At 45.3% G+C, this 24750-nt stretch overlaps 9 protein-coding genes across 9 annotated transcripts; 6 read left to right on the top strand and 3 right to left on the bottom strand. All coding sequences in view use genetic code 12, as the record gives it.

Annotated features, from left to right (window-relative positions):
• Window positions 1–895: 895 nt before the first annotated feature.
• LODBEIA_P50320 (uncharacterized protein) lies at window positions 896–2320 on the top strand (the record flags this gene model as incomplete). Its single annotated transcript, XM_066975320.1, has 1 exon — window positions 896–2320. The coding sequence occupies one exon, from the start codon at window positions 896–898 to the stop codon at window positions 2318–2320; it is 1425 nt and encodes a 474-aa protein (XP_066831970.1).
• Window positions 2321–2664: 344 nt separating this feature from the next.
• On the top strand, window positions 2665–3852 carry LODBEIA_P50310 (uncharacterized protein; the record flags this gene model as incomplete). Its single annotated transcript, XM_066975319.1, has 1 exon — window positions 2665–3852. The coding sequence occupies one exon, from the start codon at window positions 2665–2667 to the stop codon at window positions 3850–3852; it is 1188 nt and encodes a 395-aa protein (XP_066831969.1).
• Window positions 3853–5247: 1395 nt separating this feature from the next.
• On the top strand, window positions 5248–6241 carry LODBEIA_P50300 (uncharacterized protein; the record flags this gene model as incomplete). Its single annotated transcript, XM_066975318.1, has 2 exons — window positions 5248–5310; window positions 5378–6241. 2 exons carry the CDS (start codon window positions 5248–5250, stop codon window positions 6239–6241), a joined length of 927 nt encoding a protein of 308 aa, XP_066831968.1.
• A 375-nt stretch (window positions 6242–6616) lies between these two features.
• Window positions 6617–7336, top strand: LODBEIA_P50290 (uncharacterized protein; the record flags this gene model as incomplete). The annotated part of the gene is made up of 1 exon (XM_066975316.1): window positions 6617–7336. One exon carries the CDS (start codon window positions 6617–6619, stop codon window positions 7334–7336), a length of 720 nt encoding a protein of 239 aa, XP_066831967.1.
• A 161-nt stretch (window positions 7337–7497) lies between these two features.
• Window positions 7498–10362, bottom strand: LODBEIA_P50280 (uncharacterized protein; the record flags this gene model as incomplete). The annotated part of the gene is made up of 1 exon (XM_066975315.1): window positions 7498–10362. One exon carries the CDS (start codon window positions 10360–10362, stop codon window positions 7498–7500), a length of 2865 nt encoding a protein of 954 aa, XP_066831966.1.
• A 552-nt stretch (window positions 10363–10914) lies between these two features.
• LODBEIA_P50270 (uncharacterized protein) lies at window positions 10915–11739 on the bottom strand (the record flags this gene model as incomplete). Its single annotated transcript, XM_066975314.1, has 1 exon — window positions 10915–11739. One exon carries the CDS (start codon window positions 11737–11739, stop codon window positions 10915–10917), a length of 825 nt encoding a protein of 274 aa, XP_066831965.1.
• A 2657-nt stretch (window positions 11740–14396) lies between these two features.
• Window positions 14397–16142, top strand: LODBEIA_P50260 (uncharacterized protein; the record flags this gene model as incomplete). The annotated part of the gene is made up of 1 exon (XM_066975313.1): window positions 14397–16142. The coding sequence occupies one exon, from the start codon at window positions 14397–14399 to the stop codon at window positions 16140–16142; it is 1746 nt and encodes a 581-aa protein (XP_066831964.1).
• Window positions 16143–17219: 1077 nt separating this feature from the next.
• LODBEIA_P50250 (uncharacterized protein) lies at window positions 17220–19883 on the top strand (the record flags this gene model as incomplete). The annotated part of the gene is made up of 1 exon (XM_066975312.1): window positions 17220–19883. One exon carries the CDS (start codon window positions 17220–17222, stop codon window positions 19881–19883), a length of 2664 nt encoding a protein of 887 aa, XP_066831963.1.
• A 121-nt stretch (window positions 19884–20004) lies between these two features.
• LODBEIA_P50240 (uncharacterized protein) lies at window positions 20005–22701 on the bottom strand (the record flags this gene model as incomplete). The annotated part of the gene is made up of 1 exon (XM_066975311.1): window positions 20005–22701. The coding sequence occupies one exon, from the start codon at window positions 22699–22701 to the stop codon at window positions 20005–20007; it is 2697 nt and encodes an 898-aa protein (XP_066831962.1).
• Window positions 22702–24750: the final 2049 nt, after the last annotated feature.

Below are 24750 nucleotides of genomic sequence, written 5' to 3'. Positions count from 1 at the left end.
ATCCTCTCGAAGTTGGGTTTTTTTTGTTCGTTCTGCTGCGTCTTCTCATTTGGCTCAAGCCTCTGGCTCGCTCTCGTTTATACGAAGAAGCAGAAGAGGAAAAATTACCCGACGAAATGCCAGCGTTTTTTTGTTATCTTCTGACCTTAAAGGCAGTCCCATCATACACACTAGTAGGTTGCAGTGATGAACGCTTGTTCTACTCTCAACCAGTCTCAACTGCTACTGCTACTACTGCTACTGCCATGCTAAGGACACTTGAATCCAACTAGCAAATCTCCTCTCTTGCTTCTATGCTGTGTCCTAGAGACTATGTGTGTGCTGTGTGTGGTGGGTGGTACATTATATGCAGTACGCTTTGAAGACGAACAAAAAAATTTCAAATTTTCCAACGACGACAAAAAAGCGACACGACACACGACACGACACACGACACGCGACACGACACGTACTATACTATATACTGTATAATGTAGTGTAGTATAGCATACAGTTAACTACTACCAGTAAGCCTTAGTGAGTGACATGGCCTTTTTTTTTTCGCTCTCTCTCTCTACTGAAAAATCCTTACAACACGCTACTGGCAACAGTTTTGATCCAACAACCAAACCAAACCGTCTACTGAAAATCCACGTTAGAAGCGGAAACTGCTATCTATACTCTAGACTGTTCAACTTGATTGCTGAGTAGTCTTTTGTTTTTTTCTTTTTTTGGATTTCCCCTACAACATTTCCTGGCCTTGTTTTTTTTCAGAAGAAACAAAAAAAGTTATTGATTTGCTTCGTTGTCGTCACTGGTACTGCTGCTACTACTGCCTGTTCCACGTCTCCTTGCCCCCTTTGGTGTTCCCGTTCAAGTTTAATTCCCCCCCCCCCCCCCCACCTGAATTACAACCATGTCTGATTTAAACGGTCCTGAACCAAGTTCAAACTCGAGACCTGCTTCTCAAAGAAAGCTCATCAAACGTCCCGATGACAAGGCGATGAAAGATGGCATCGAGTTGTTGAAACAAGAGATCAAGAAGTTGGATTTGCAAAGCAACGAGGTTAGTGCCCAGATTGCAAAACACCAGATTGAACAAAGCGTCATGGACGAGAGAAACAAGTTGACCGCTGAATTGAGATCTTTGCAATCGAAGCAGTCGGGCTCGAAAAATGAAAGACACGCCTTGAATGAGCAAATCAAATCGATTGATGCTCAAATGAAGAAGAAAATTCAAGAGATCCAGCAACAAACTTCGAAAAACAGCTTCAAGAGCGTTGCTGAAGTTGACGAGAGAATCAATAGTTTGGACAAGGCAATTGACGCTGGTAATTTGAAATTGGCCGATGAAAGAAGATTTGTCAAGGAGATGAGCTCATTGCGCAAATTGCGTAAAGATTTCGGATCAATTGAACAAACTCAAGCTAGTATCGATCAAGATAAGGAGAAGATTGCCGAGTTGAAGAAAAAAGTGGCTGCTACCCATAACAAGGAATTGAATGCTCAATACGAATCGATCCAGAAGAAATTGGATGAAATCAATGAGTCCAACAAGAACATCATTTCCAAGAGAGATGTCTTGTACGATAAGAGAACCGAGTTGAAGAAAGAAAAAGATGCCAAGTACAACGAAATTAGAAAATTGAGAGCCGAGTTTGATGAAAAGTTTGCCAACTTTAAGAAACAGCTCACTGCGGAAAGAGAAAAGAGAGAAGAAGAAGAAAAAGCGCAGAGATTAGAGGAAAAGCAAGCCAAGTTGAAAAAGAGGGCTGAAGCCGAGTTGGCCGAGGCGTCGATTCCTGCTTTTACTGACGAAATCAACTCAATCCACACTTGTTTAAACTACTTTGACCCTTCCTATGTCAAACCAGCCAAGGATGAGAAGACTAATTCCTTAAATGGCAAGTCGGTTCCATCTTCAACCAAGAATGCCGCTAGAGTTATTGAATTCCCCGAGGATTTGGTTGTTGTTAAGAAGGAGCAAGAAGATTTCTTTACTGGGTCAAAGAAGAAAGGCAAGGGTGGTAAGAAGCAACAGCAAAAGGCTAAAAACTTTTCAGTTGCTTCTGATATCGTTGTTGCCTTGAGTGACTTGGCCATTCCGTTCCCGCTTAAACAGGAGGATGTTCCTGAGACCATCAAGACTTTGAAAGAAACTTTGGAGGCATTGCAAGAGAAACAAGCAGAACAAACCAAAGTAAACATCGAAAGAGCGCAAGCCAAAATCGCCAAATTTGAAACTGAAGAAGATGAAGATGAAGATGAAGAGGAAGAAGAAGCTGGAGCTGGAGCTGGAGCTGTAAATGGAAACAAGGAGGCCGAAGAAGATCAAGAGTAGAAATAGATGGAAAAAGAAAAAATGAAACGAAAAGAAGGGAAAAGAGAAGCAAAGAAAATTGCAAATAGTAGATTAATAGTTGTATAGTTAGACGTAAAAGGATTGACTTTAGAGTCTCTTCAGATCAACTGTGGAACTCTGCGCCATTTTGGTGAAATTGTTGCAAATTTTGAAACCTCGCGTAGGTAGCGATGACGATGAGGATCAAAACCAGAAGAAGAAAAAAAAAAAAGAGAGAGAGGGAGAGAAGTTGCAGCTAAACTGATAGATTGATAGGTGTGAATACCGGATAGTACAAGTTCACCACAGGCTCACACACTCTTTTTTATTTTGCTCGAGTCAACATGGCCAAGCGGAAAGCAGTGGAAACGGTTGAGCAGAAGCAAGTCAAGAAACCGACAAAAACACCAAATAAAGCCTCAATTTCAATATGCATACCGTCATCGGTGATCAGCAACAAGAATGCCCATAATCTCGAACAAAAGACGATGATAGCTTATCAAATAGCTAAAGCATGTCTAATATACAACGTTTCGGAAATTATCGTGCTCAACGTGCCGCAGAAGCAGGACATGGCTGAGACGACGAAAGTGGAGCCCGTCACCGTGGGAAACAAAGTCCTATTCAATGAAGATCTCAATGGTGATGACTCTTCCACCACCAAGACCAAGAGCACCACTAAAAACGCGGGGCGGGACAAACTGCACAGCGGCGAAGACGCCATATTGTTAGCGAGCCTCTTCCAATTCTTCATTACTCCGCCGTATTTGGTCAAAACCGTGTTTCTGCCGAGTCTCAATCCGCAATTCAAGCACATTATGCCCAAGTTCAAACATGCTTACAAATTGCCCAAGATCACCACGTTGCCATTCATGCAGAACAACGAAGTCTATCGTGATTTCAAAGAAGGCATAGTGATACCGCGAGAGACGCCCAAGGTCAAGCAACGCCTGGGCATGAAAGCCAAATCACCCCACAAGGTCACCGTGAGCAAATACGTCAACGTGGGCGAGGCGCAAGCGATCAAGTTGGAGATCAAGCGCGAGGTGCCCATATATCTGCGGATCACGGTGGATTTGAAGAATCGCACCATTGTGAGTCCACAGGCTGCATATGGCGTCACGGGCCACAAGTCGAGTTTCGGGTACTTGGTGCGATTGATTAATGAAACGGGAGAGTTCAATAAGGTATTCACGGGTGCTCCGTTGGAGCAGGGGTACACCAGGACCGTTTTCGTTCCATGCGATGATTATTTCGATAAGGTTGGTAAAGTGATTAGCGAAGTTGAAAGATACCAAGGAGACGACGATGATGATGATGCGGAGGAGAAGGAGAAAGGTGATAAGAATTTATTGGTTGTCTTGGGGAATTACTGGGATTTCCAGCGCAGTTTTGAGTTGGATGAAGCCAAGGATTCGATGTTTGCTGGGATCACGGGTGTGGAAAAGTTGTTTGATTACAAGTTGGACATACCTCGCGGTGTCAGGATTGAAGACGGCGTTTTAATTGCCTTGACTAGGTTGTTAGAGTGACACAAATTTATAGAGATAGCCTCGAAATGTCAGCTAGATGGCCAATCTGGCTTACTTGTCCTCTTTCTCTACTCTCAAACTAGCCTACAATCAACAGGTTTCCAGTATTTAAAACACATTGACCTTGGTCCAAAACTCTGTTCACAACCGCTTAAAAAAAAAAAAAAAAAAAAAAAAGTGAAGCTGTACAAGCGTGAGAGAAAGCGGCGGTTTCTATTAGTGATACCACTTAGTCACTAAGCAAGAAGAAGAATAAGGCCCAAGCTATGGAGTGGTTGCAACTACAATAATGATGTCATTGGGGAAAAAGGGGAGTCACCAGAGTTCACCTCGCTTATAAACTGCAGTGCAATCTAAAGCATCCAGAATCCTCTATCTTGAAAGCACTTGAGGGTGATGATTCAGGCTAGTTTAGTAGATAGTAGTTGACCCACTCTAACTAAGCATTGCTTCAAAATCAGGTGGCAAACTAAACGAGCTGCAATAATGCTGGAGAAAGTCACATGATCAAGATGTCACGTGCAGATCACGTGTAGTCATACGAGGGAGGCAGAAGAATGTGGAATGGTTATTACCGTGTTTGAACACTGTTGACAAGGCGATATAGTGCGTGCATATCTCCCATACAAAACACAACAACAGGAAGGATCTGGATCGGAGTCTCGATCATCCAACCAACAGATCGACCATCAGTCGACCAACCAATCGACCAATCGATTCTTTTTCTTTTTTTTTTTTACTATTGTTTTCCGTCGACTTCGCCTTGGATGCGAATCTGCAGTTGCCGTCTGTGCCTACGCTGGTTGCCCTACGCAGTGTGCCCTACGCAGAGAAAAAGCACCTGTTTGTCGAATTGGGAAATTCTCTCAGGGGGGGAGCGTGTCCACGGCGCCAAAGCAATAACAAGACGGTAGCGTATCTCCTCCAAAAGTAGCCCAGTTGCCAAATAGAATGCAATGCGGCTTAGTTGTCTGATTCTGTTTTTTTTTAGAACATTCGACACGACACGACAAGATACACATGTGCTCAGTAAACTACCGCCACTGCTGCGGTCGTAACTATTAATAGTTCTAGCGACTCTCCGTCGCCAACAACACCACCGTCCCCCTCCAACTGCCTCCACGGCCGCCGCAAACAGCACCACCACCACCGCCAACCGCCAAACCTCTAGGGCCCGAAATAAAAAAAAAAAAACTGCCTAGGCTCAAGTTCTTCTTTTCCCCTGTTCTTTTGTTGGTTGTCCTTTTTTTTTTTTACAACCAAATATAAACCCCAACGGTTGGCCATTCTTTTCCTTCGTTTCCTCAACTGATACCCCTGGTCTTGAACGGTTCTTCACCTTCGTTTTCTTCATCTTTTTGTCATTCAAGGTCCGTCGTTAGTTTTACTGTGACCATGCAAATCAAATTCTTAGCAACGTTGGCTGCTAGTTTAGCTACTGCCCAAGCCATTGGAGGTGTATGTTGTTGCTTCTTTTTCCTTTTTTTTTGCTGCACATTGAATCGTCTACTAACAACAGTCACAGCTTGCCTTCAACTTGGGTGTCAAGGATAATGCAGGAAACTGCAAAACCGTCCAGGAGTTTGAGTCCGACTTGGAGTTACTCAAGGGAACAACAAACATCATCAAGACTTATGCGGTTTCCGATTGCAACACCTTGCAAAACTTGGGCCCGGCTGCAGAGGCGGAAGGTTTCCAAATCATGTTGGGCATATGGCCAAACGACGACGCCCACTTCCAAGCCGAGAAAAACGCGTTGCAGCAGTTTTTGCCGCAAATTTCAACGGCAACAATCAAAACCTTTCTTGTGGGCTCGGAAGCTCTATACAGAAACGACTTGACCGCTACCCAGTTGGCCAGCAAAATCGACGAAATCAAGTCCTTGGTTTCCAACATCAAAGACAAAAACGGAAACTCCTATGGTGCAATCCCAGTGGGCACGGTTGACTCTTGGAATGTTCTCGTTGACGGCGGTTCAAAACCAGCTATCCAAGAAGCCGATGTTGTCTACGCCAACGCCTTTTCATACTGGCAGGGACAAACTAACCAAAATGCATCTTATTCCTTCTTTGACGACATTATGCAAGCATTGCAAACCATCCAGGGTATCAAAGGAACAACCGATATCGACTTTTGGGTTGGCGAAACCGGCTGGCCCACTGGTGGTGAAAACTTTGAAGCCTCGGTGCCAAGTGTCGAAAATGCCAAAAACTTTTGGCAAAATGCCATTTGTGCCATGAGAGCCTGGGGCGTCAATGTTGCTGTTTTCGAAGCCATTGATGAAGCTTGGAAACCAGACTCTTCAGGTATTGGCGGTGTTGAAAAGCACTGGGGTGTTTGGGATGCCAACTCAAACTTGAAGTACCCAATCAACTGTCAATTCGATTAGCCTCGGTTTACCATTGCATCATTTTTCATCGCCATGAGTATAGAACCTGGATGAGTTTTTGAGGCCCAGGTTTCTTGCTTCTACTATTCCTCGTTTTATATAACTTCGTATAGATTTCAAAAAAAGAAAAAAAAAATAAATCAAACTTTGCATTTCCAATTTTACTTTCTAGGATTCAGATCTGGAAAGTACAAGATCAAGTTTTCGACATTCCTAAGAATAAAAAGCAAAGGCAAAGGCAATCCCTTGCACACAGAGCTAGCTCTATAAAACAACGTCGACGTGAGCAAACGCACCTCTCTCGACTCCACACACCTAGCTCTAGAGAATGAAATCAAGCATTGCCTTTGCCTTCATCCCTGGCTCCACTATAGCATGTTGTGGCCAATACCGATAATAGCAGCCCTCCTCATCCACATCGCTACAACAACCAGCACACAAACGCAAACGCCCAATCTCCTCGGAAACCACCCGCAAATCCACGGAATCTGGCAACTGCAAAACGCACGCGTGATGACGGGGCCCGCGTTCTACGACCCGGCCACGGAACACTTGATCGAGCCAACTGCCCCAGGCACATGCTTCACCTTTGAATCATCATCATCCAAAAATAATACATCATCATTATTGGGTGAGGGGGGAAAGAAGGCGAGACTCAAGCACGGCACCGTTGTGCTCGATTCCGGCTGGTTTGAAACCTCACAATATCTCATCTTCAGCAACGCGCAAAACCACTCGTGTCCCAAAGCCCAATTGATCTGGATGCACGGCCACTACCACCTCCTCCTCCACCACCACCGGAATTATCGGTTGCAGTTACATCCCGTGTGGCAAGATGGGAGACAGTTGGTCAGTGACCCCTGCGCCGATCACGGTGTTTCGACGTATGCGCGCTTTGAGCAGAAGTTTCTCGAGTATGGCGTTACGCTTGCGTGGGATGGATATTTTGAAGGTTGGAAGTTGGAGATTTGCGACGAGGCGGATTGGGGTAGGAAGAAGTATTTGTGGTTGCGGTCGCGGGACGTCTCGGGGGTGTTGAATCCTCGCGATATCGAGCGGAAAAGTAGGGTTTTTGTTGATATTGGCAGTGTATAGTGTGAACTTTTCTCTGGCTGCAAAAAAAAAAAAAAGAAAAAATAAAAAATAAAGAAAAAAAATCACTTGTTTCACTATTGATTGAGTTAGAGATAGTAGGGGGTGGTGAGTTTTCATTTTTGTTTTTAATTTATAGAAAATTATAGCTATACCTTATATATCTAAATCCTCGAACCATCCAACGTTGGCTCTCCCTTTTGTGGAGATGCACATTTCTCAGAAAGAAGCTTGACGTAATCGGCTCGCAACTTCTCCACTTGCGCTTTAGCGAAATCTAAATCCCTCGTGGTTTTCTTCATCTCGCCCGCCCTGGCATTGAGTTGCCCTTCGTAATAAGCCTTGAGCTCATGCATCTTCCTGGTGTGCTTCTCGGCGTACTCTTTATACACAGAATCATAAATTCGCTCAATTTGCAGCTCAAACGACTCCTGCGCTTGACGCAACTCAAGTCCAAGAGTTTGGTTTTCTTCCTGCTGCAACTTGTGCTGGCTGTTCAACTCGTCATTCTCGAGCCGGAGCTTGTCAATAGCATCGAGCAAATCGCCAATCTTGCTTTCGTAAATCTTATTCTGCTCGCTCTTCTTGGCGAGCTCTGCTTGGCTGTCCTCCAATTTGCTGCTCTGTTGTCGGTGAAGAACCAAGTACTCGTCGAGTTGGTCCATCTGTTTCGCTGTCAGCGACTCAAGTTGAGCAATCTGCTCATCCTTGTCCTTGATGGTCCGCTCAAATTGTGCACAGCGTGTTTGCAACTCTGCAACGTCAGCCTCAACTCGGGCTCTTTCCTTTGCTGCTGTTTTGGAATTCTCTGAGTCCTTTTCAGCAAGCAATAGTCTGAGGCTTTCGGCCTCCGCGGATAACTTGGCAGACTCGAGTTGAGAGTTTTGGATTGACTGCTCCAATTCCGCAATTTTTTGGTCCCTACTGGCCATCTGTTGCTGTTGTTCATCCCTAACGCGCAGAAGCTCGTGGTTAACTTTCTCGACTTGTGCTTGTGTCATTTCGAATTTACTTTTTGAATCCTCGTACTTTTGCAAAAGCACCTCGTAGTCAGCAACTTTCTCGTCGGCTTTGACAACAGCCAATTGCAAGGACGTGATTGTTTCTTTCAACTTTGAGCTTTGCTGCGTGGCATTGGAAAGCTCCATGTCTAGCTCCCCGGTTCGTTGCTCCGATTTGGCTTGCATCTCGGCAATATTGTGCTCAAAATCTCGTTTGGCACGCTCAAACTCCACATCGTAGCTTTTTATCAAGTCTTCATGCTCGCTTACTGTAGCAAGGAGGTTCTTTTTGGCCAACTCCAAGTTTGCAATCTTCAATTCTGCTTCCTCGGCTCTTTGCTCGGCGTCGGCGGCAGCATCTCTGATCTTCTCTAGTTCATTCTCAAGATCGGCAATTTGTCCATCCTTGCTGGCTTGCAGCTTTTCAACAGACGTAAGTTTTGCTTCAAGTTTTTCGGCATTCTGAGAAATTTGGTTTTTTTCCTCCTTGAGTTGGTGCACAATTGCAGTCTGGTCATTGTACATTTTTCTCAAGGTGCTCAACGACTGGTCACTTTCCCGGATCCTAGTCTCCAACTCCGCGTTGCTTTCCTTGAGAAGACGCACATTCTGCTCTGTCTCGTGCGCGTTAGTTTTGGTCTCGTGAATCTCGCGTCTCAACTTCAAAATTGTATTTTCAGCAATCGATTCGTTTCTCATCGATTTGGCCACCCGCTTCTCGGAATCGGCGAGTTGCACGCGCACCATTTCCAACGACGCTTTCATAGCATGTTCTCTGTCCTGCGACTCCCTCGCCAAAGTTTCGAGTCGTTGATTGGCAGAGAATAACTCTTGAGTTAGTTCCATCTGCTCCTGGACTTTGCTTTTCGTTTCCTCCAACTGTTTCTCCAATTCTCGGTATCTCTCAATGTGGCGGGTCTCTATTCCCTTTAGGTAACGGCCAGAGAACACGGGTCTAGAGTCCGGTGAGTCTAGCAAATGATCAGATGTTTGGTCTCTGTCTCCATTTCCATCTCCATCGTCATGGACGTTGTCATTGCCATTGCCATTGCCATTGTCATCTTCAAAATTCTCATCACGCTCGTGAATCGCAAGGTCGTGGTCACCCTCCGTGAGATGACCACCATCAGCTCGATCAGGCGATCCAGACGCTTCTAGAGAGCCTCGACCCGGACCCGAGTCGTGAATGTCGCCTTCTGTTTCACCTCCATCTCCCGCGCGCTCTTCGGACCCATGCTGCGTTTCGTTTCTCAGGCCACGGATAATTTTCGTCAATTCCGTATGGTTCAAAGTTTGTGTGGGTTCTTTCAGATACAAATCATCATCGGGATTCTCAAAATCGCTGCTTTCCTCGTCAATCTGGTCCTCTCCCACCCCCCACTGGTCATCAGCCACTTTTTCACCCGACTGCAAACCCTTCCGCGCAGTGGTTGCCCTTGATTCAACCGGGGAGGCTTTTTCCAGCAGTGGCAGATGATCCTCCTCGTGGATTCCTTCTTCCCGTTGATGCATCTGCTGCTGCTGCTCCTTGTGGTCATCTTGTTTCAAGCTGGGTATGCGGTTCAAGCCACCCATCCCCACCAGCGCAGCCACTCTAGCTTTCCTATTTCTCAACGGCGAGCTCGCATCCCCCATCTCGGACCCACTTCCCAAATCACTATCCAAATGCCTCCTTATCTCGCTCGCCCTGCGCGCGTTTTTCAGACCGGATGACCGGTTCAAAATCTCATCGACTTCCTTGCTCAATTTCAAGTTTTCCGACCGTTTCAGCGGCGCGCGGCGGCGTTCATATGGAGATATGGCATTGTACCGGTTTTCTCTGCCCGAGTTATGCGTCGTTCTTCGTCGATAGGAATGGCGCGTTATTGAGGACATGTCTAGTATCGACTTTTGCGACGTGGACTTGGCATGAAAGTTGTTGGTCGATTCCTTCACTGGAGTTTCATGATAGAGTGGTGACCGCTGGCGAATGGATCCGTCACTTCTAGATACGCGTTTGGAAGGTGAGGACGAATTGTCGACTATCATATGATGTGAACCAAAAAAAAAAAAAAAAAATTGCAACCAGGCAGCAGATTTCTCGGTGGTTATGGACAGTTGTTAAAGTGATGATTGAAGCGATGAACCTGCAAAGAAATTGATCAAAAGGCAGCTTCTTCTTCTTCTTCCTCTCTAGCACCGGGTTTTCTACCTCTTTCTTTCTCTTTTTTAGCTGTGTTGCTGTTATTTTTGACGTGCCGTGTCGTGTCGCAAATGCAACTACAAACAAGACACGAAAAAAAAAAGACGCGCTTTCTGAGATAACCCACATCGGCTACCCCCCAACTCTGCAAAGACTACATCTATTCCAACCATGAAAACTTGTATATCCATGTTATTTATCTCTATATGACTAGTATAATGCAAAAAGAACTAAATCAAACTCTAGTGTTGTCACCCACACCCTCTTTGTTCAAAAAAAGAGTGGAAGAAAGAAAATTGAGGGTGCTGCAAAAGAGAAAAAAAGAAGAAGTGGTAATAAGGGGTAGTTCCTGCACTGGTTAACTTCAGGCATCGTATATCTCTGAAAACCGTCTTCTCTTACCAAGTGGTTGTATTGGCATAAGTGTTTGCGGCAATGGTGTTGTTGGAGTAAGCTTTTCCTACGTAGGTTGGAACGATCGAGATCGAGCCAGCAGTTGTTCCATACGTGGGAACTGCCTCCACGCTTGAACTTGAGCCTGAACTCGAACTCAAAGTGTAAAGCTGCGTTTGGGTCACTTGGACGTATGAAGTGATGGTAGTTGTGGTATCGTCGTGTGTAAAAGCGGCCTCGACTGGGTATTGAGTGACATAGGTCGTAGTTGAGACGTGGGTGTTAGGTGTTGCGGCAGCAGCAGCAACTGGAGTTGCACTTGGTGTTGCGGTGACGGTGACGGTCACCGTCGATGGAACGCAAACATCATCAGCGTCGGCGCTGGAAGCAGGGGAAGCCTGTGATGCTGCTGCACCTGCACCTGTTGGGGAAACTGCCTTTTCAACTGCGCCTGCGGCAATGGCTGATGTTTGCAACGAGCTGGCCACTGTACTAGGAGCAGCAGACGATGGTGCTTCTGGCGTGACAGCGGCCTTGACTTGAGCGTCAATAGTTTGTCTCTGTGACGAAGCACTCGAGGCAAAAGTGGTGGTCACTGTACCAAGTGCCGATGTCTCCGTTGTGGTTTGCAATGTCACGGTGACATACTGGGTAATGGTCGAAGTGACATCTTCTTCTTCTTCAGAAGATGTCAAGCTCGTCAAAGAGCTGAGTGGTGACGACGACGAACTATGAACGGCACTGGAGTTGTCATATCTTTTCACTTTAAATGCAGCTGCTTGGACAAGCGACGTTGCAAAGGCTAGCAAAATGAGTGGTTCAATTTGCATTTTTTTTTTTCGGTGAATTTCTCTCGTACTCTGTTCAATCAATATATGTATCAATGTATATATTGCTAGCTGTCTCGAATGATGGGATCCTTCAAATGACTACTATTTGGGAAAGGAATGTCTAGGGTTGGACAAAAAGCAGTCGATAATGAAAATTGGATCAGAAGGTGGCAATAATCAGCTAATTGAAAAAAAAAAAAAGAACGAAAGCCAGGAAAGCTAGGAAAGCATCCTCCGTCCAGAGAGTGGGCAGCGTGGCCTGGTTTTATAGCGACCTTCAAAATCAGCTGTGTTCATCCTTAGCCCAAAGTTTCCCCCCCCCCCTTACCGTTTATGTTGATGTTTTCTTGGTTAGTTTTTTTTTAGCAAAGAAACCCGCTGCAACATATTGTGGCTAAAAACAATAACCTTAGCAGACTACTTTAATTGCTTGATTAACTTGCAGTTACTCCATTGTTAGCAGTGCCGTTTATGGTGTTTTGAAAATGGTGAAAAGCTCGAGAATTTTCCTGTTGTCTAAATTCTGTTTATTTATATGTTTTTTTATTTTTCGTGTCGCTTGGGTGGCTTTAAGGAGTTGATGTTTTGCAGTGGAATCTTCGTCACCGAGATTATCCATTACAAAGAGGAGGGACTGCAACGTATTGTTGTCCGTGGCTTGGTGTATTTACACTTTAACAACTTGCTGGAAAGAAAAAGGTTACTGCCATCGTCATCATTCTCAGGAATCGGCGTGTAGTCCTCCCCACTCCCCCTTCCAAACAAACAAACCATCGGTCCTTGTTCATTTGGGGGGGAGAAGGGGGGACCGCCCTTTCCAGAACCACTTTGCTCCCAGAAAGCTTGCACTTGACAGGAGTTAAAAAGCTTAGATCTTTCAGAAGTAGAGGAAGCAGCTTATAAAGCTAGAGTTTGGCGTCGAGGGTGCCAAGTGGATTAGTGGATTGTTATTTGGGTGTTTTTTTACCCGGCTCTCACTGGCAACCTCAAACAATTACATTACAAATAAGAATGGATCCCGATCCATGCCCACAATGCTGTGAGCTCATGAACTATCAACGGTCGCTCATACCATCCCCCATCCCCCCTTTCGTTGTCATCTGTTAACATCTGCCGATCCATGTGCTTGGTTGTAAGGGTTCTTGAGCATATCCGTCGCACATGAGAATGTAAAACGTCGTAACTGCTTCTTTGTCCAATGAACAAAGAAAAAAAAACGCGCTTACATCTACTGTTGCTTTTTCAAAACTTCCCGAGGTCGAGCTTCTTGTTTACATTCTCGAAACCAGACCCTGTTTGTTTTAAAAACAAAAGTCATGCCAGAAGATTATATATGGATACGGTGTGTGTGTGTGTGTTGTGGCTTCAGGTCTGTTCTGTCCAGCTCTCAAACCGATGCGTCCGCAGTAAGTAGTCTATCGACTTGACTTGGAATGCGTCAGAGGTCCACCCGTGACACCATCTTTCATCAGGAGAAGCAAACAATTAGATACAACATGAGGGTCCGTGTGTCAGCATCTAATTCTAAGCTGTTTCCTTTTTCTCTTTTTTCTTTACCATTTATGGCCGTGAGGCAAGCTGGACGAGTTTCAGAGTTGAATTCCAGAAATATCTCAAGATCAAAAATAACTGGGCAGCGCTGTGCTTACTAGCAGCGAGATTAAGTTGCTTGAACCTACCAGAAACATCTCTCCTGTAGTCGGAACTCTGACCCTATATTTGGATTACATACAAGCCATTAACAATAGACCTGGCGTATTATTGTAACAAATTGGTTAATAAGGGAAACTTGCTTAGCGAGACTTCACGCTAACATTTTTCACCCAATTTCTGTACCAAATTTTGAAGAAATATTGAAGATCTTGCCACCGCCAACTCAAATTCAAAAACAATCTGTTTTTTTTTTTTTTCTTTCTTTCTTCTGATGCTGTTCAATTAGCCCATCCCGTGTGACACCATGAAGCTGGCCACTCTTTGTCTTTCTTTTTTTGTATTATGTGGTTTCACAATTTGCAACAAGTCACTTCGAATCCCGGAGTGGGAAATTATTTTGGTGATTTTTTTTTATTTACCCCCTTCCCCCCCCCTAGTGGGTTCCTACAATTTCAGGGGTAGACCATTGCAGTGGCTGCCCGGCAGTTTCAGACACTATAGGAACTGCAAAGGGTAGAGTGCCGAACCGGAGATAAAAGTGAACGATAACACACACGCACATTGAGCAGCTTCGCTCATCTCACCGTATAATCCCTGGGCCGGGTAATGCTGAGTAATGCTGGCCTGGTAAGGAACACTCCTGGTCTTTGGAAGTGGTGCCGCACAAAGGTGCGGAATTGGCGAGAGACTGTCCCCCAATTACTTGCTTCCCCCATTCTACCCCCCTACCTTGATCATTGGCAGTAAATGGCGCTTATTATAAGTCGACTCTGGCGGAAGGGGAAATTCTCTGATTAGACAGAGTCAGAGAGTTTGCACAGTTTTCAACCTACTGTCACCATTCACAAGAGTCGAGCAACTATAAAGTGCAGTGAAATTGTCCCCTTTCCTGTCTACCTCCCCTGCCTCACTCTCTACGCACACATTTACTTTTCGTTTCGATCCAACCAACCGCCAGAGTCGGATTCGTGAAAACAAAAAAGAAGCAAAGAATTTAGTGAAAAATGAAAGGTCTCCCAACTGAGAGTCCCAATCGAAGCAGAAGGAAGATTGTTTTTGGCTTGGCCACCACATTTTCAATTCTTGCAATTGTCCTTTTTTCAAGCAACTTGTTTGGCCATCTCTCAATTGCGCTCTCGTCAGTTGCAAAAGACAAAGCCGGGATATGCCCCGTTTCTCCCCGAATCGCGCCAACTTCATTTTACAAGAACAATGCCACTGTGTTGACGATTTTGAACAGCAAAGAGTACAAGGAAAAGTCCATCCAAAAATTAGCAGGCGCAATTCAGATTGACACCCAAATCTTTGACGACCAGCCCGACGTTGACGAAGACCCCAAGATTTGGGCAAACTTTGCAAAGTTCCACAAGTACTTGCAGGAGACCTTTCCATTGGTTTATGAACAGATCGACGTGCAAACGGTAAACACATACGGCTTGATCTACACTTGGAAAGGCTCGGACTCCAAATTGAAGCCTGTGTTGTTGGCTGCTCACCAAGACGTTGTTCCCGTGCAAAAGGAAACGTTGGACAAGTGGACATACCCACCTTTTTCAGGCCACTACGATGGCAAGTACATCTACGGACGCGGTGCCGCCGACTGTAAGAATGTCTTGATTGCGATTTTGGAGACGTTGGAACTATTGGTTATCCAAGGTTACAAGCCGCAAAGAACCATTATCGCCGCCTTTGGCTTTGACGAAGAAGCTTCTGGCCACCATGGCGCCGCGCAAATCGCAAAGGCGTTGGAGAAAACGTGGGGTCACGACTCACTTTACGCCATCGTCGATGAAGGAATGGGATTGAACATCGACCCCGTCACAGACACCATTTTTGCCAACCCCGGTACAGGCGAAAAGGGCTACATTGATATCCTCGTTGACTTGACCACGCCCGGTGGCCATTCGAGTATTCCACCAGACCACACCTCTATTGGTATCATATCTGAATTGGGCTACTTTATCGAAAAGGACCCATACAAGCCCATATTGACTTCAAAAAACCCCATCCTTGGCCACTACCAATGCCTTGCTGTACACGACCCAAAGCACAAGATCCCACGTTTCTTTAAGAAGATTATCTTGGAGGCAGGCTACAACAAGTTGGCCAATTCCAAATTGGTTGAAGCAATCTCCAAAGACAGACTTAGCAAATACTTGATCAGAACCTCACAAGCGCTCGATATAATTCGCGGCGGGGAAAAGGCAAACGCATTGCCTGAAGACACCAAGTTGTTAGTCAACCATAGAATTGCAATTGAATCCAACGTCGACGCCGTGAAGGAGCACTTCACTGCTAGAGTCGTTGAGGTTGCCAAGAAACACGGTTTAAGAGTTAAATCGTTTGACAAGTTGGTTTACGAGCCAGAGGAATACGAAGGTGCCGGCGAGTTCAGTGTCTACTCAACCAAGGGAGGCTTGGAAGCCGCCCCTGTGACTCCCACAGATGACAATGTTTGGAAATATCTTTCAGGAGTCACCCGCCACGTTTTCGAAGATCTCGTGTTTACCAACATCACCTATCCCATCGTGTCAAGTCCGTCAATCATGACTGGCAACACTGACACGAGATACTACTGGAATTTGACGAGAAACATTTTTAGATACTCTCCATTCTTTGTCGACAGTTTTATTGGTGGATTGGGTATACACTCCGTCGACGAAAGGTTGCCTTTTGAAGGTCACTTGCAGTTGCACGCTTGGTTCTACGAGTATTTGCAAGCTATCGACACTGTAAAAGCAGACAACTGAAGATGAAGTGTAAAAAGAGAATCTCTTGAAACGAACGGTTTCAACTGGGAGTAAAATAAAAAAAAACAAGTATAGACAATATATATATTCATATAACAACAAAAAACAGCGACGATATTTGACCCGGAAAATCGCTCCTCTCGTCAGTGGTGATTATCTGGCACTGATGATACCACCACCTAGTCTCGGCTTTGCTCTTTCGTTTTCTCTTTTTCCAAGTCTTCCTGGTGATGTATTTCGTTCTGCCTTAGAGAGAGAATCGATGGCAATATCATGAGCTCAAACGCGACCTTTCCTTTTATCTTTCCTCTATACACAGCTTCGCTCAACAGTATGGCTTCAGTTTGAACGGTAATAATACAACTTCATTGGCAAAAGGGAGGGGAAGGGGTCAAGCCCGACGGGTCTCGTACGGCGAGAGGGACGGCGCAACCCCCCCCCCCCCCCTGTTTTAGCATCTTGCATTTCTTTATCCTTCCCCTCGCCTCGTCTTTCAAACAAGCAACTTCAATTTATCTCCTTCTTTTCCAAAGGATTGTACCTTAAAAACTTTTCTATCAAATCGACGTGTGTCAACACCATTCTTCTGCAACAGTATCTCGTCAATTTCAACTTGTCCAACGCATCGCCTTCCGTTGTGTTTTCGTCTTGCAAGTATTCCAAATAGGTTTCCCACTTGTCTCCCACTACTTTCCCACATGAAAAGCAACGTATTGGAATAATCATCTTGTCCTTATTTTGTATTTTTTTGTATTGCTCAAGTTTGGAATGAAAAATGCACGCGTAATGGTAATCTTGTCTTTATGCTATGAGAGAGCTTGGTCTAACTCCAAGCTTGTTGGTTTATTGTAGATGTGTGTGGGGGATGGAAAGTGGTCTATCTCTCAAAGACGGGCAATGGTGTATGTTCGCTCAAAATTGTTGATGATGATTTTTCTTTGGTTCTACAAAAAAATTACCGATGCTCTTCGCGCTCTCATTAACTGACACACTCATTGAAAAATTGGAAAATTCATAAAAGTCTTCCTACTACACTTGCAGCAGTAGCAGCAGCACCTTCTACCAAGCTAGTTTAGAATGCCTTCCAAGACGATAGACGAGTGGTCAGTGTCCATGCTAACAGGCGGGGTACCTGTCAACTTCCCTTACTCAGCATCTTCCGCATCAGTCTTCTCCGAAGATGGCAGGTATTTAATCACGACATTATCGCATCAAATAAGAGTCTACTTCATCTCCACTAGACAGTGCATCAGGACCATAGACATAGACCTCAGCGAGCTCGCGGATGTCAAGTTGGACGTTACAAATCCGAACCATGTTGTTTTGTTCAAAAGCTCGGGAGAAATCATCGTCGTCAATTACAAAGACAAGTTGATCGATCCCGTGATTTCCAGGACCAGTATCCAGCAGCAATTGGAGACTTTGAGCGTGTTGAGCGTCGTGAGTGTAAAGCACGACAAGTATGTTGTTGTGACGGGCAAGGCTCTTGATAAAAAGAAAAAGGGACACGGTCCGCACACGAGACACCTCATCTCCGTTGACCGCACTGCAGATTCCGTTAGCCACATTGTGGAGATCCAAAATGTCCTCAACTACGCGGTGTCGTTGGACACTTCCAAGATTGCATTTGTCACGGCTGACCAGCTGATATTGTTGTTGGATCTCGAGATTTTCTACAGCAACAGTTTAGACGACGTGGAACCGCTCTCGCTCACCCTGGCTAAAAACTGGGAGGAGTTGATTGTGAGCGAAGTGATACCTTTCCAGTACAGATCTCCCATCACGTGCGCCGCCGTCTCCAATGACTCGATAGTTGCATTGGGAACAAACTCGGGCGTGATACAGATTGTTTATGGCGGCAGCTCGGAGAATAATAGCGACAGCACCACCCAACGTCTCTTGAAATGGCATTTCGACCAGGTGAATGCCTTGTATTTCACAAGCGATAACAACTATTTGTTGTCGGGTGGATCTGAAAAAGTGTTGGTGTTTTGGCAGTTGGAGACGGAAAAGAAGCAATTTTTGCCCCGATTGAACGGACCCATTGACAAAATCGCCATCGATGCTCACAAGAACGACTATATCTCGCTTCTTTTGAAAACAGACGTGGGCAACTACGAGATATTGTTGCTATCGTTGGTGGACTTGGTCTCCAGGTTGGCTGTCAACACAATCAGACCCAAATTTGCAAACATTTTAAAGACAACACTATCAAGGACCAAGAAGAGATACGCTAAGGACGCTTCTTTCCGTAAGGAGTTCAACAAACTCAAATTGAAATACGACTACACTTGTGCTTTTGAAATACACTCAAAAACGAAAAACTTGTATTTTCCCAACGAATCGTCGATACAAGCTTACGACATAATCAGAAACGAGCAAAGCTTTGTGCAGCATGCAGCGCCGACAATCTCGACAGGTAAAGTGCGAGGAGAGCAAAAGATTGCTGATCCGCAAATTGTTCTTCTCAAATTCTCAAAAGACGGCGAATGGATGTGCACTTATGACGAAGTCGCTGACTCCGAGATTGATTCGTTGATGTCCAAAAAGGACAAGCAGCACGCTTTGAAATTCTGGAAGTTCAACGAGAGCAAAGACAAGGAAAACAAGGACAACAAAGATAACAAAGATAGCAGAAATGGCTTTTGGGAATTGACTTCTATAATCATGGATCCACACGGGAAAGGCACACCCGTGCTTAGCTTGATTGCTGCACCTACTTCATATTTCAACGGTGTAGCATTCCTCACCGCTGACAACCGCGGAGGCTTGCGTGTATGGAGACCAACGTTCCCCAAGGAAGCATACAAAGTCAACACCGCATCGACGCCGAATAAACAAAACAAATCGCAGCAGATAGCATGGACGTTGCGCAAACAAAAGCCCGCCTCGTCGTCCAACAGCACATTTGACGCGGTATCGCTCGCTTGGTCCGACGACAGCTCCACCATTTTCATGAGCCACGAATGCTCGATCGACTGCGTTGATTCCAAGACGTTTGACCTAGTGCCCGATTTCCAGATCCCGACTTTGACCGAGTCGAAAATCAGGGCGATCCATTTCCTCAATAACCATCTCGTGGTGCTTTCCAAGACCCGTTTTTTTGTCTACGATCTCATCGCGGCCCAATTGACGGACTTGGTCACCAAGGTCCACACCACGAGCGGCGCCAAGCAATTGATCACCGTCGACGCTAAGAGGAACTTGATTGGCTTGGCTATCAACTTTTATGAAAACTTTGAGCCGCTGGAGGCTGACAATTTGAGCATTGCGTCCAAATTGTACATTTTCAAACCCGATCAAGCAAAACCCATATTCGTGAAGGAGCACGATCTGGGCATTGCTTCCTTGCGCACCGATTCAAAGTCATTTATATTTGTAGATTTGGAGTGCCGAGCCGGTTCAATCACTTCGACCTTGCTCGAGGACGTCCATGACTTTAGAGATGTTGCCGGCGACGACGACGACGAGGAGAAGAAGACGGGGTCGTTGACGGATGAAATCAAGCTGATGTTGATCAGTGCCCAGGGAAATGTGGACTTGATGAACTACAAAACCGATGCCGGCAATATGCGGCCGAAGCAACAACAACAGAATGGCTCAACTGAGGAAGATTTCGAAGCAGCCATGAGCACGAGCGAAAAGGTTGTAGGTTTGCACACTTTCCAATCAGTGTTTCAGAATTTAAATGGCTTGCAGGTTGACACGATATTCGATCGTATTACAGATATTCTTAAATAGAGGCAGTACATTTAACGTTTTCAGAACAAGTAAGGTCCTCACGCTCCACATCAAATATATCCATACAAATATATAATTATATATATATATTTATATATATATATATTGGTATAGATAGGGATTACCATTTAAATAAGGATTTCTCCCCCTCCATTGCCTCCACCTCCTTCGAAGACTGTTTACTTTGACTTCTCTGGATGGCCAACACACTCTCAATTTTACTCATGGCATTCTCCAACAAATCCTTCCTCTCCTGCAACTCAATGTGTTTTTTGATCTTGGGGTCTTCCTTGGCAAACTTTTCGATATCGTCTTTGCTCAAATTGTTGAAGAATTTCATGTCCAATTCACGGGGAAAGTTGTAATAGAAATCACTCAAGAGCTCCACGTTCAAAAAAAGAATCGAAGTTGAAACAATCTTGGACGCCACCGCGTCTAGGAAAATCTCGGGACACTGGTACTTGTTTTCCTTTGTGCGGCACTTTTTGGAGTTTTTCACAAACGAGTACCTCATTTTCAAGGTGGACATTCGATCTCTCAAAAAGATGGCTTCTTTCCCGCGCTGGATCAAAGTTGGCGAAAAGCCCAAGGTTTCATTCGAGGTGAGGTCCACATCCTGTGATTTCTGTTGCTTCAATTTTTCCAAATACGTCACCACCTGCAGCAACTTTCTTCCACCGACTTGGCTCTTCAAGTCTTGATACACTTCTTCACATTGCCTCAATTCTTCCTTTAGCAAGTTTGCGGCATTCTCTTTCGAAATCTGCCAGTCTCTGTCTTCGAGCTCGATTTCGTACTTGTATGGTTTGATCGAGTTCTCCACTTGATCGGCCGTGGAGTAGTATTTGTTGCTCAAAACAGCTTTCGCAGCGTCCTTGACAGCTTGGCGAGCCATGGGATGGTTCCTTAGCTGGGTATTGTCCACCAAGTTATCCACCTCGGTGAGCAACGCGTTGGTGATCAAGTTTGTCGACAACCTGCCAACGCCCAACTTGGTCAAGGATCCAGAGGACAAATCCAACTTCTTGTGCCAGTACAAGTCTCCATCGTGAATGGTTTGCGTGAGCTCACGCAAGTTTGGCTCGGCTGCAGCACTGTTCAAGTCAAACGGCTTGTTCCAGTATCTTTCCGCAAGTAGATCCAACACTTTTTGGTCGATTGCATTCTTCAAAAGAGCCTTCAACTCGGCTCGTGAGAAATCATGGCTCAAGTCTTTGGTTCCTAGCTTCAACATGTCAATGTTGTTGGCCAAGTACATTTCTGGAGTCAATTGACGGTCGTTGAACTCAACCTTGAACTTATACGCAGTCTCTTCCATCTCTTGTTGTATCGCCAAGTGCGTGGGTCTCAATGAAGTTGCCATGGTCTTTTCCAAGACTTTCATCAATTTTTTCTTGAGATTTTTCGTGCCAACAGTTGTTCCGTAAAAGTCGGCTTTATTGTCTTTCAAGTAGTTGTGCTCAAAGTTCTGCTGAGCAACAAATGCTTGGTAGCCAGTGACCTTGGACCTTGAAAACAAGCCACCGGACTCCTTTGCTGGAGGAGCCTTGGTTATCACACCAACATAGCCAAGCTTCAACGGATACTTTTTATTGGTCAAAATCTTCCTGGCAGTTTCCGGACTGACCAAGTCCAATTTTGTAATCACCCCAATGGTTCTTTCGCCTCGAGGGTCGGCCAATCTGGAGGCCCTTAACGCAGCAGAGTTGGCCAAATCCACATCGGCTGCCGATATCGCGAGAATAACGTTTGGAGCTTCCAAGTACTTGAAGCAGAGTTCCCTGATTTTCCGCTTCAACTCGGTCGGCTGGTCAGCTGCTTCAACTTGGATGTAGCCTGGTAGATCCACGAGCGACAAATCGGGGACTGTGGGCGATCTAATTGTCACTTGAATGGGATCTTTCGAAATGCACTCTTGTTCGGGCACCGCCATATTCAAGTCGTACAAGAGCTTTTGTAGCTGGCTAAAGTCAGTGATGTTTGACATGCGCAACGCCGGCAATTCGGCTACATTCGATGCCGACTCTGGAGTGTTGACCAAAGTCAACTCAATGGGTCTTCTCGTGACCATGTTTGAGCCCTTTGGTAGAAACTCTTGTCCCACAATACTTTCCAAAACAGACGACTTGCCGCTTGACTGGGAACCAATGACGACTATGGATGGGAGTTGGATCCCGTCGTGGTCTATGCTGGCCAACAAGTTTCTAATCTCAATCATCTGACGAGTCAAATTCAACATGTGGTCATGTGTTTCCTCCTGGCTTTCCAAGTCGTCGTCGTCGTCGTCGTCTTCCTCAATCAATGTCTCCGCCTCATCCTCATCCTCCGCCGCGGTCTCTTCGTCGGTGTCCTCGTCTGCAGATAGACCGACCGCGGCAGCCGTTGCTCCTAGTGCAGTCGCAGTGTCATTCTCACCGCCGCCGCCGCCGCCACCACCACTCGATCCATTTTCACCGCCCGTGCTCATGCTTTTGAAAAAGTCGCCTGTTCTATCAAACACGCCATCTGCAAAGTCTTTGATTGCCGATATCTTGTCCTGGGTATACGTGCTGGCCTGTTCGACTTTGTATGCAACATAAGTCCCGCCAGCCGCCATGGTTCCTCCTATATAAGCGGGGAGCTTCGTAGCTCGAGCTATGATCTTAATAAAGCCTATGTTTCTACTAGGTATTAGTGACTTGTGTCTTCCATAGCGTGCTGCGATAAGGCTTTTAGAAGGGTCTTGTCTAAGAGTTCTAACTAGTAGATATGTTCTTCTATTGCGTAATAGCGTCGTTCTGCTGCAGCTCGTCACTTTCCTGTTGAGTGTCGGTAGCATCTTGGCATATGGGATGAATGATGATGATTGATGGGATTAGGTCTTTGCAGCGCAACCGTGACTTTCTGGTTACTGAATAACAGTTCGATTTTTTTTTCGCCCTCTAATAGAAAAAAAAAATACGTTTTGCGTGGTGATCCGTCAATTTCACCGCCGTTTTGGTGCCAACGTTATCACCACACAGGGGTGAATGGGATGATCATTTGATTTCCAGCTTGTCTCTACCAAATAGAAAAGAAAAGAAAACAGAAGAAGAAACAAACACACTCTGCACACTCTGTAGGTTCGTTGGTCCCATCCTTCCTCGGTCTAGCAGGGAAGAGAGAGAGAGATAGACACTTACGGGGGCTAGTTTGAGGTTGTGAGTGGCAAATATTTAAAGCAGAGAAAGGAAAAAAAAAATTACATGTCCCCTGCCAGAATTGAACTAGCGACCTTTGCATTACAAGTGCAACGCTCTACCACTAAGCTAAGGAGACCTTAAGACGACGCGAAGGGGCGTCGCAAACAAGCGGACCTATCTAGATCACGTGAATGAAATCAACGTGTGGGAAGCTTTCGTTTTTTTTTTTTTTTTATTTTCTATACTCTGGTACTCGTTAAGTTCCAGGGCATAATTTTGCAACTAGTTTCTGCTGCTTTTGGATCAATCGAGGCGGAAGAAAAAGGGGCTTTAAAGGTTGCGATAGTTTCTAAGAATTTCAACATAGCATCAACCTGCTTCCTTTGAATGCGTGAAGGCGCCCGAAACAAAATCCAGAGGTGACAAAAGCAAAAAGATAGAAAGAATGCAGAAATAAGACAACAAAGGGGGGGGGGGGTTTATGATATTTACGAAATTTCATAATGATGTTTACGCTGTTCACGATTCTGACCCATGTTTTCAAACAAAAAAAAGTGATGGGTTTCCGCGAAAAGAAAGCCAACAGGGTCCTCCTCAAGTGACGACAATGCATACTTGCTTGCTTCAACATACTCCTCGAGAATTAACAAAATCAAAAAAAAAAAAAAACAAGTTGAAAGTAGATCAAGTGAAGAAAGTCTCAAAGCCAAAGTCAAAGTCAAAGATGATTGCATTTTCGAAGCTGTATTTGACCTTGAATTGCAAGCTCTTCAGACGAATGATGTTGTCGTTGTTGTTCTCGTTCTTGTTGAAGGAGGATCTTGTTCAGCACTTTCACGGGGCGGAGGGGGGATACGAAAATTATCTCCATCGTCGTTAAGTCCGGATATTTTTGAGCAACCGTCGTGCTCTGAAATTTCACAACTTTTTCGTGCAGCTGCCTCGAGAGTTCCTACAGGAGCGGAATTTATGGCCAGTGGCAGCAGGGGGAACCACCCTCTCCGGTTGATTTGAAGTTTCCACGTGTGGCACTTTCCCTTTGGTTCCACTTCTTGTCCATTTCGAGGTTGCCTGGATACTGCAGATGCAACTTATTCTTCACGAGAACCAAACCACACACACCTACTTCAAGCGCACAATCTTATTACAAAACACCACTAAATTTGTCACCAAAAGTGTATGAGCCCCAACCCTCCCGCTTTCCCCATTCCCGTTTCCATTCCCCTTCCTCTCTCTCTCTCTCTCCCCTGCACTCCTGCGCTTCTCATGATACGAACAAAGAGTGTAAACAACTCCTCAGCCACGGGATGGATTTATCTCACCGGCAGAGAGAGCAATCCACCGAGAATGGAACCAAACTTGCTAAACTAAATCAACACTTTCTGCCCCCTTACCTCGCCCCACTTTGTGCAACCTCTTGTTTTAGTTCCTTTTGATTCGGCAGAGAGGTTGCTCAATGTTGCTGTCAAGAGCGCTGGAGTCGGTGAGAGAGTAGCAAGGACAGCAAGGACGGGAAGAAGAAGTAGGAAAGAAAATGTCTCAATCGAGTATCAACCTTTCCATAAGAGCCGGGATTTTAAAGTAAGACACTGAGTTGAAAAGTAGCACCGCAACAAACTGCTACCGTTGTGTGTATTTAGACGAACAACATGCCCATTCTCTACTCCTGCAACCGACCGACCGACCGACCGATAGGGTAGGTGGGT

This window comes from Lodderomyces beijingensis (assembly GCF_963989305.1).
Source record: "Lodderomyces beijingensis strain CBS 14171 genome assembly, chromosome: 6".
Lineage (NCBI taxonomy): Eukaryota > Fungi > Ascomycota > Pichiomycetes > Serinales > Debaryomycetaceae > Lodderomyces > Lodderomyces beijingensis.
The sequence above is the reverse complement of the archived record's forward strand: the minus strand, read 5'-3'. Positions and strand labels throughout refer to the sequence as shown.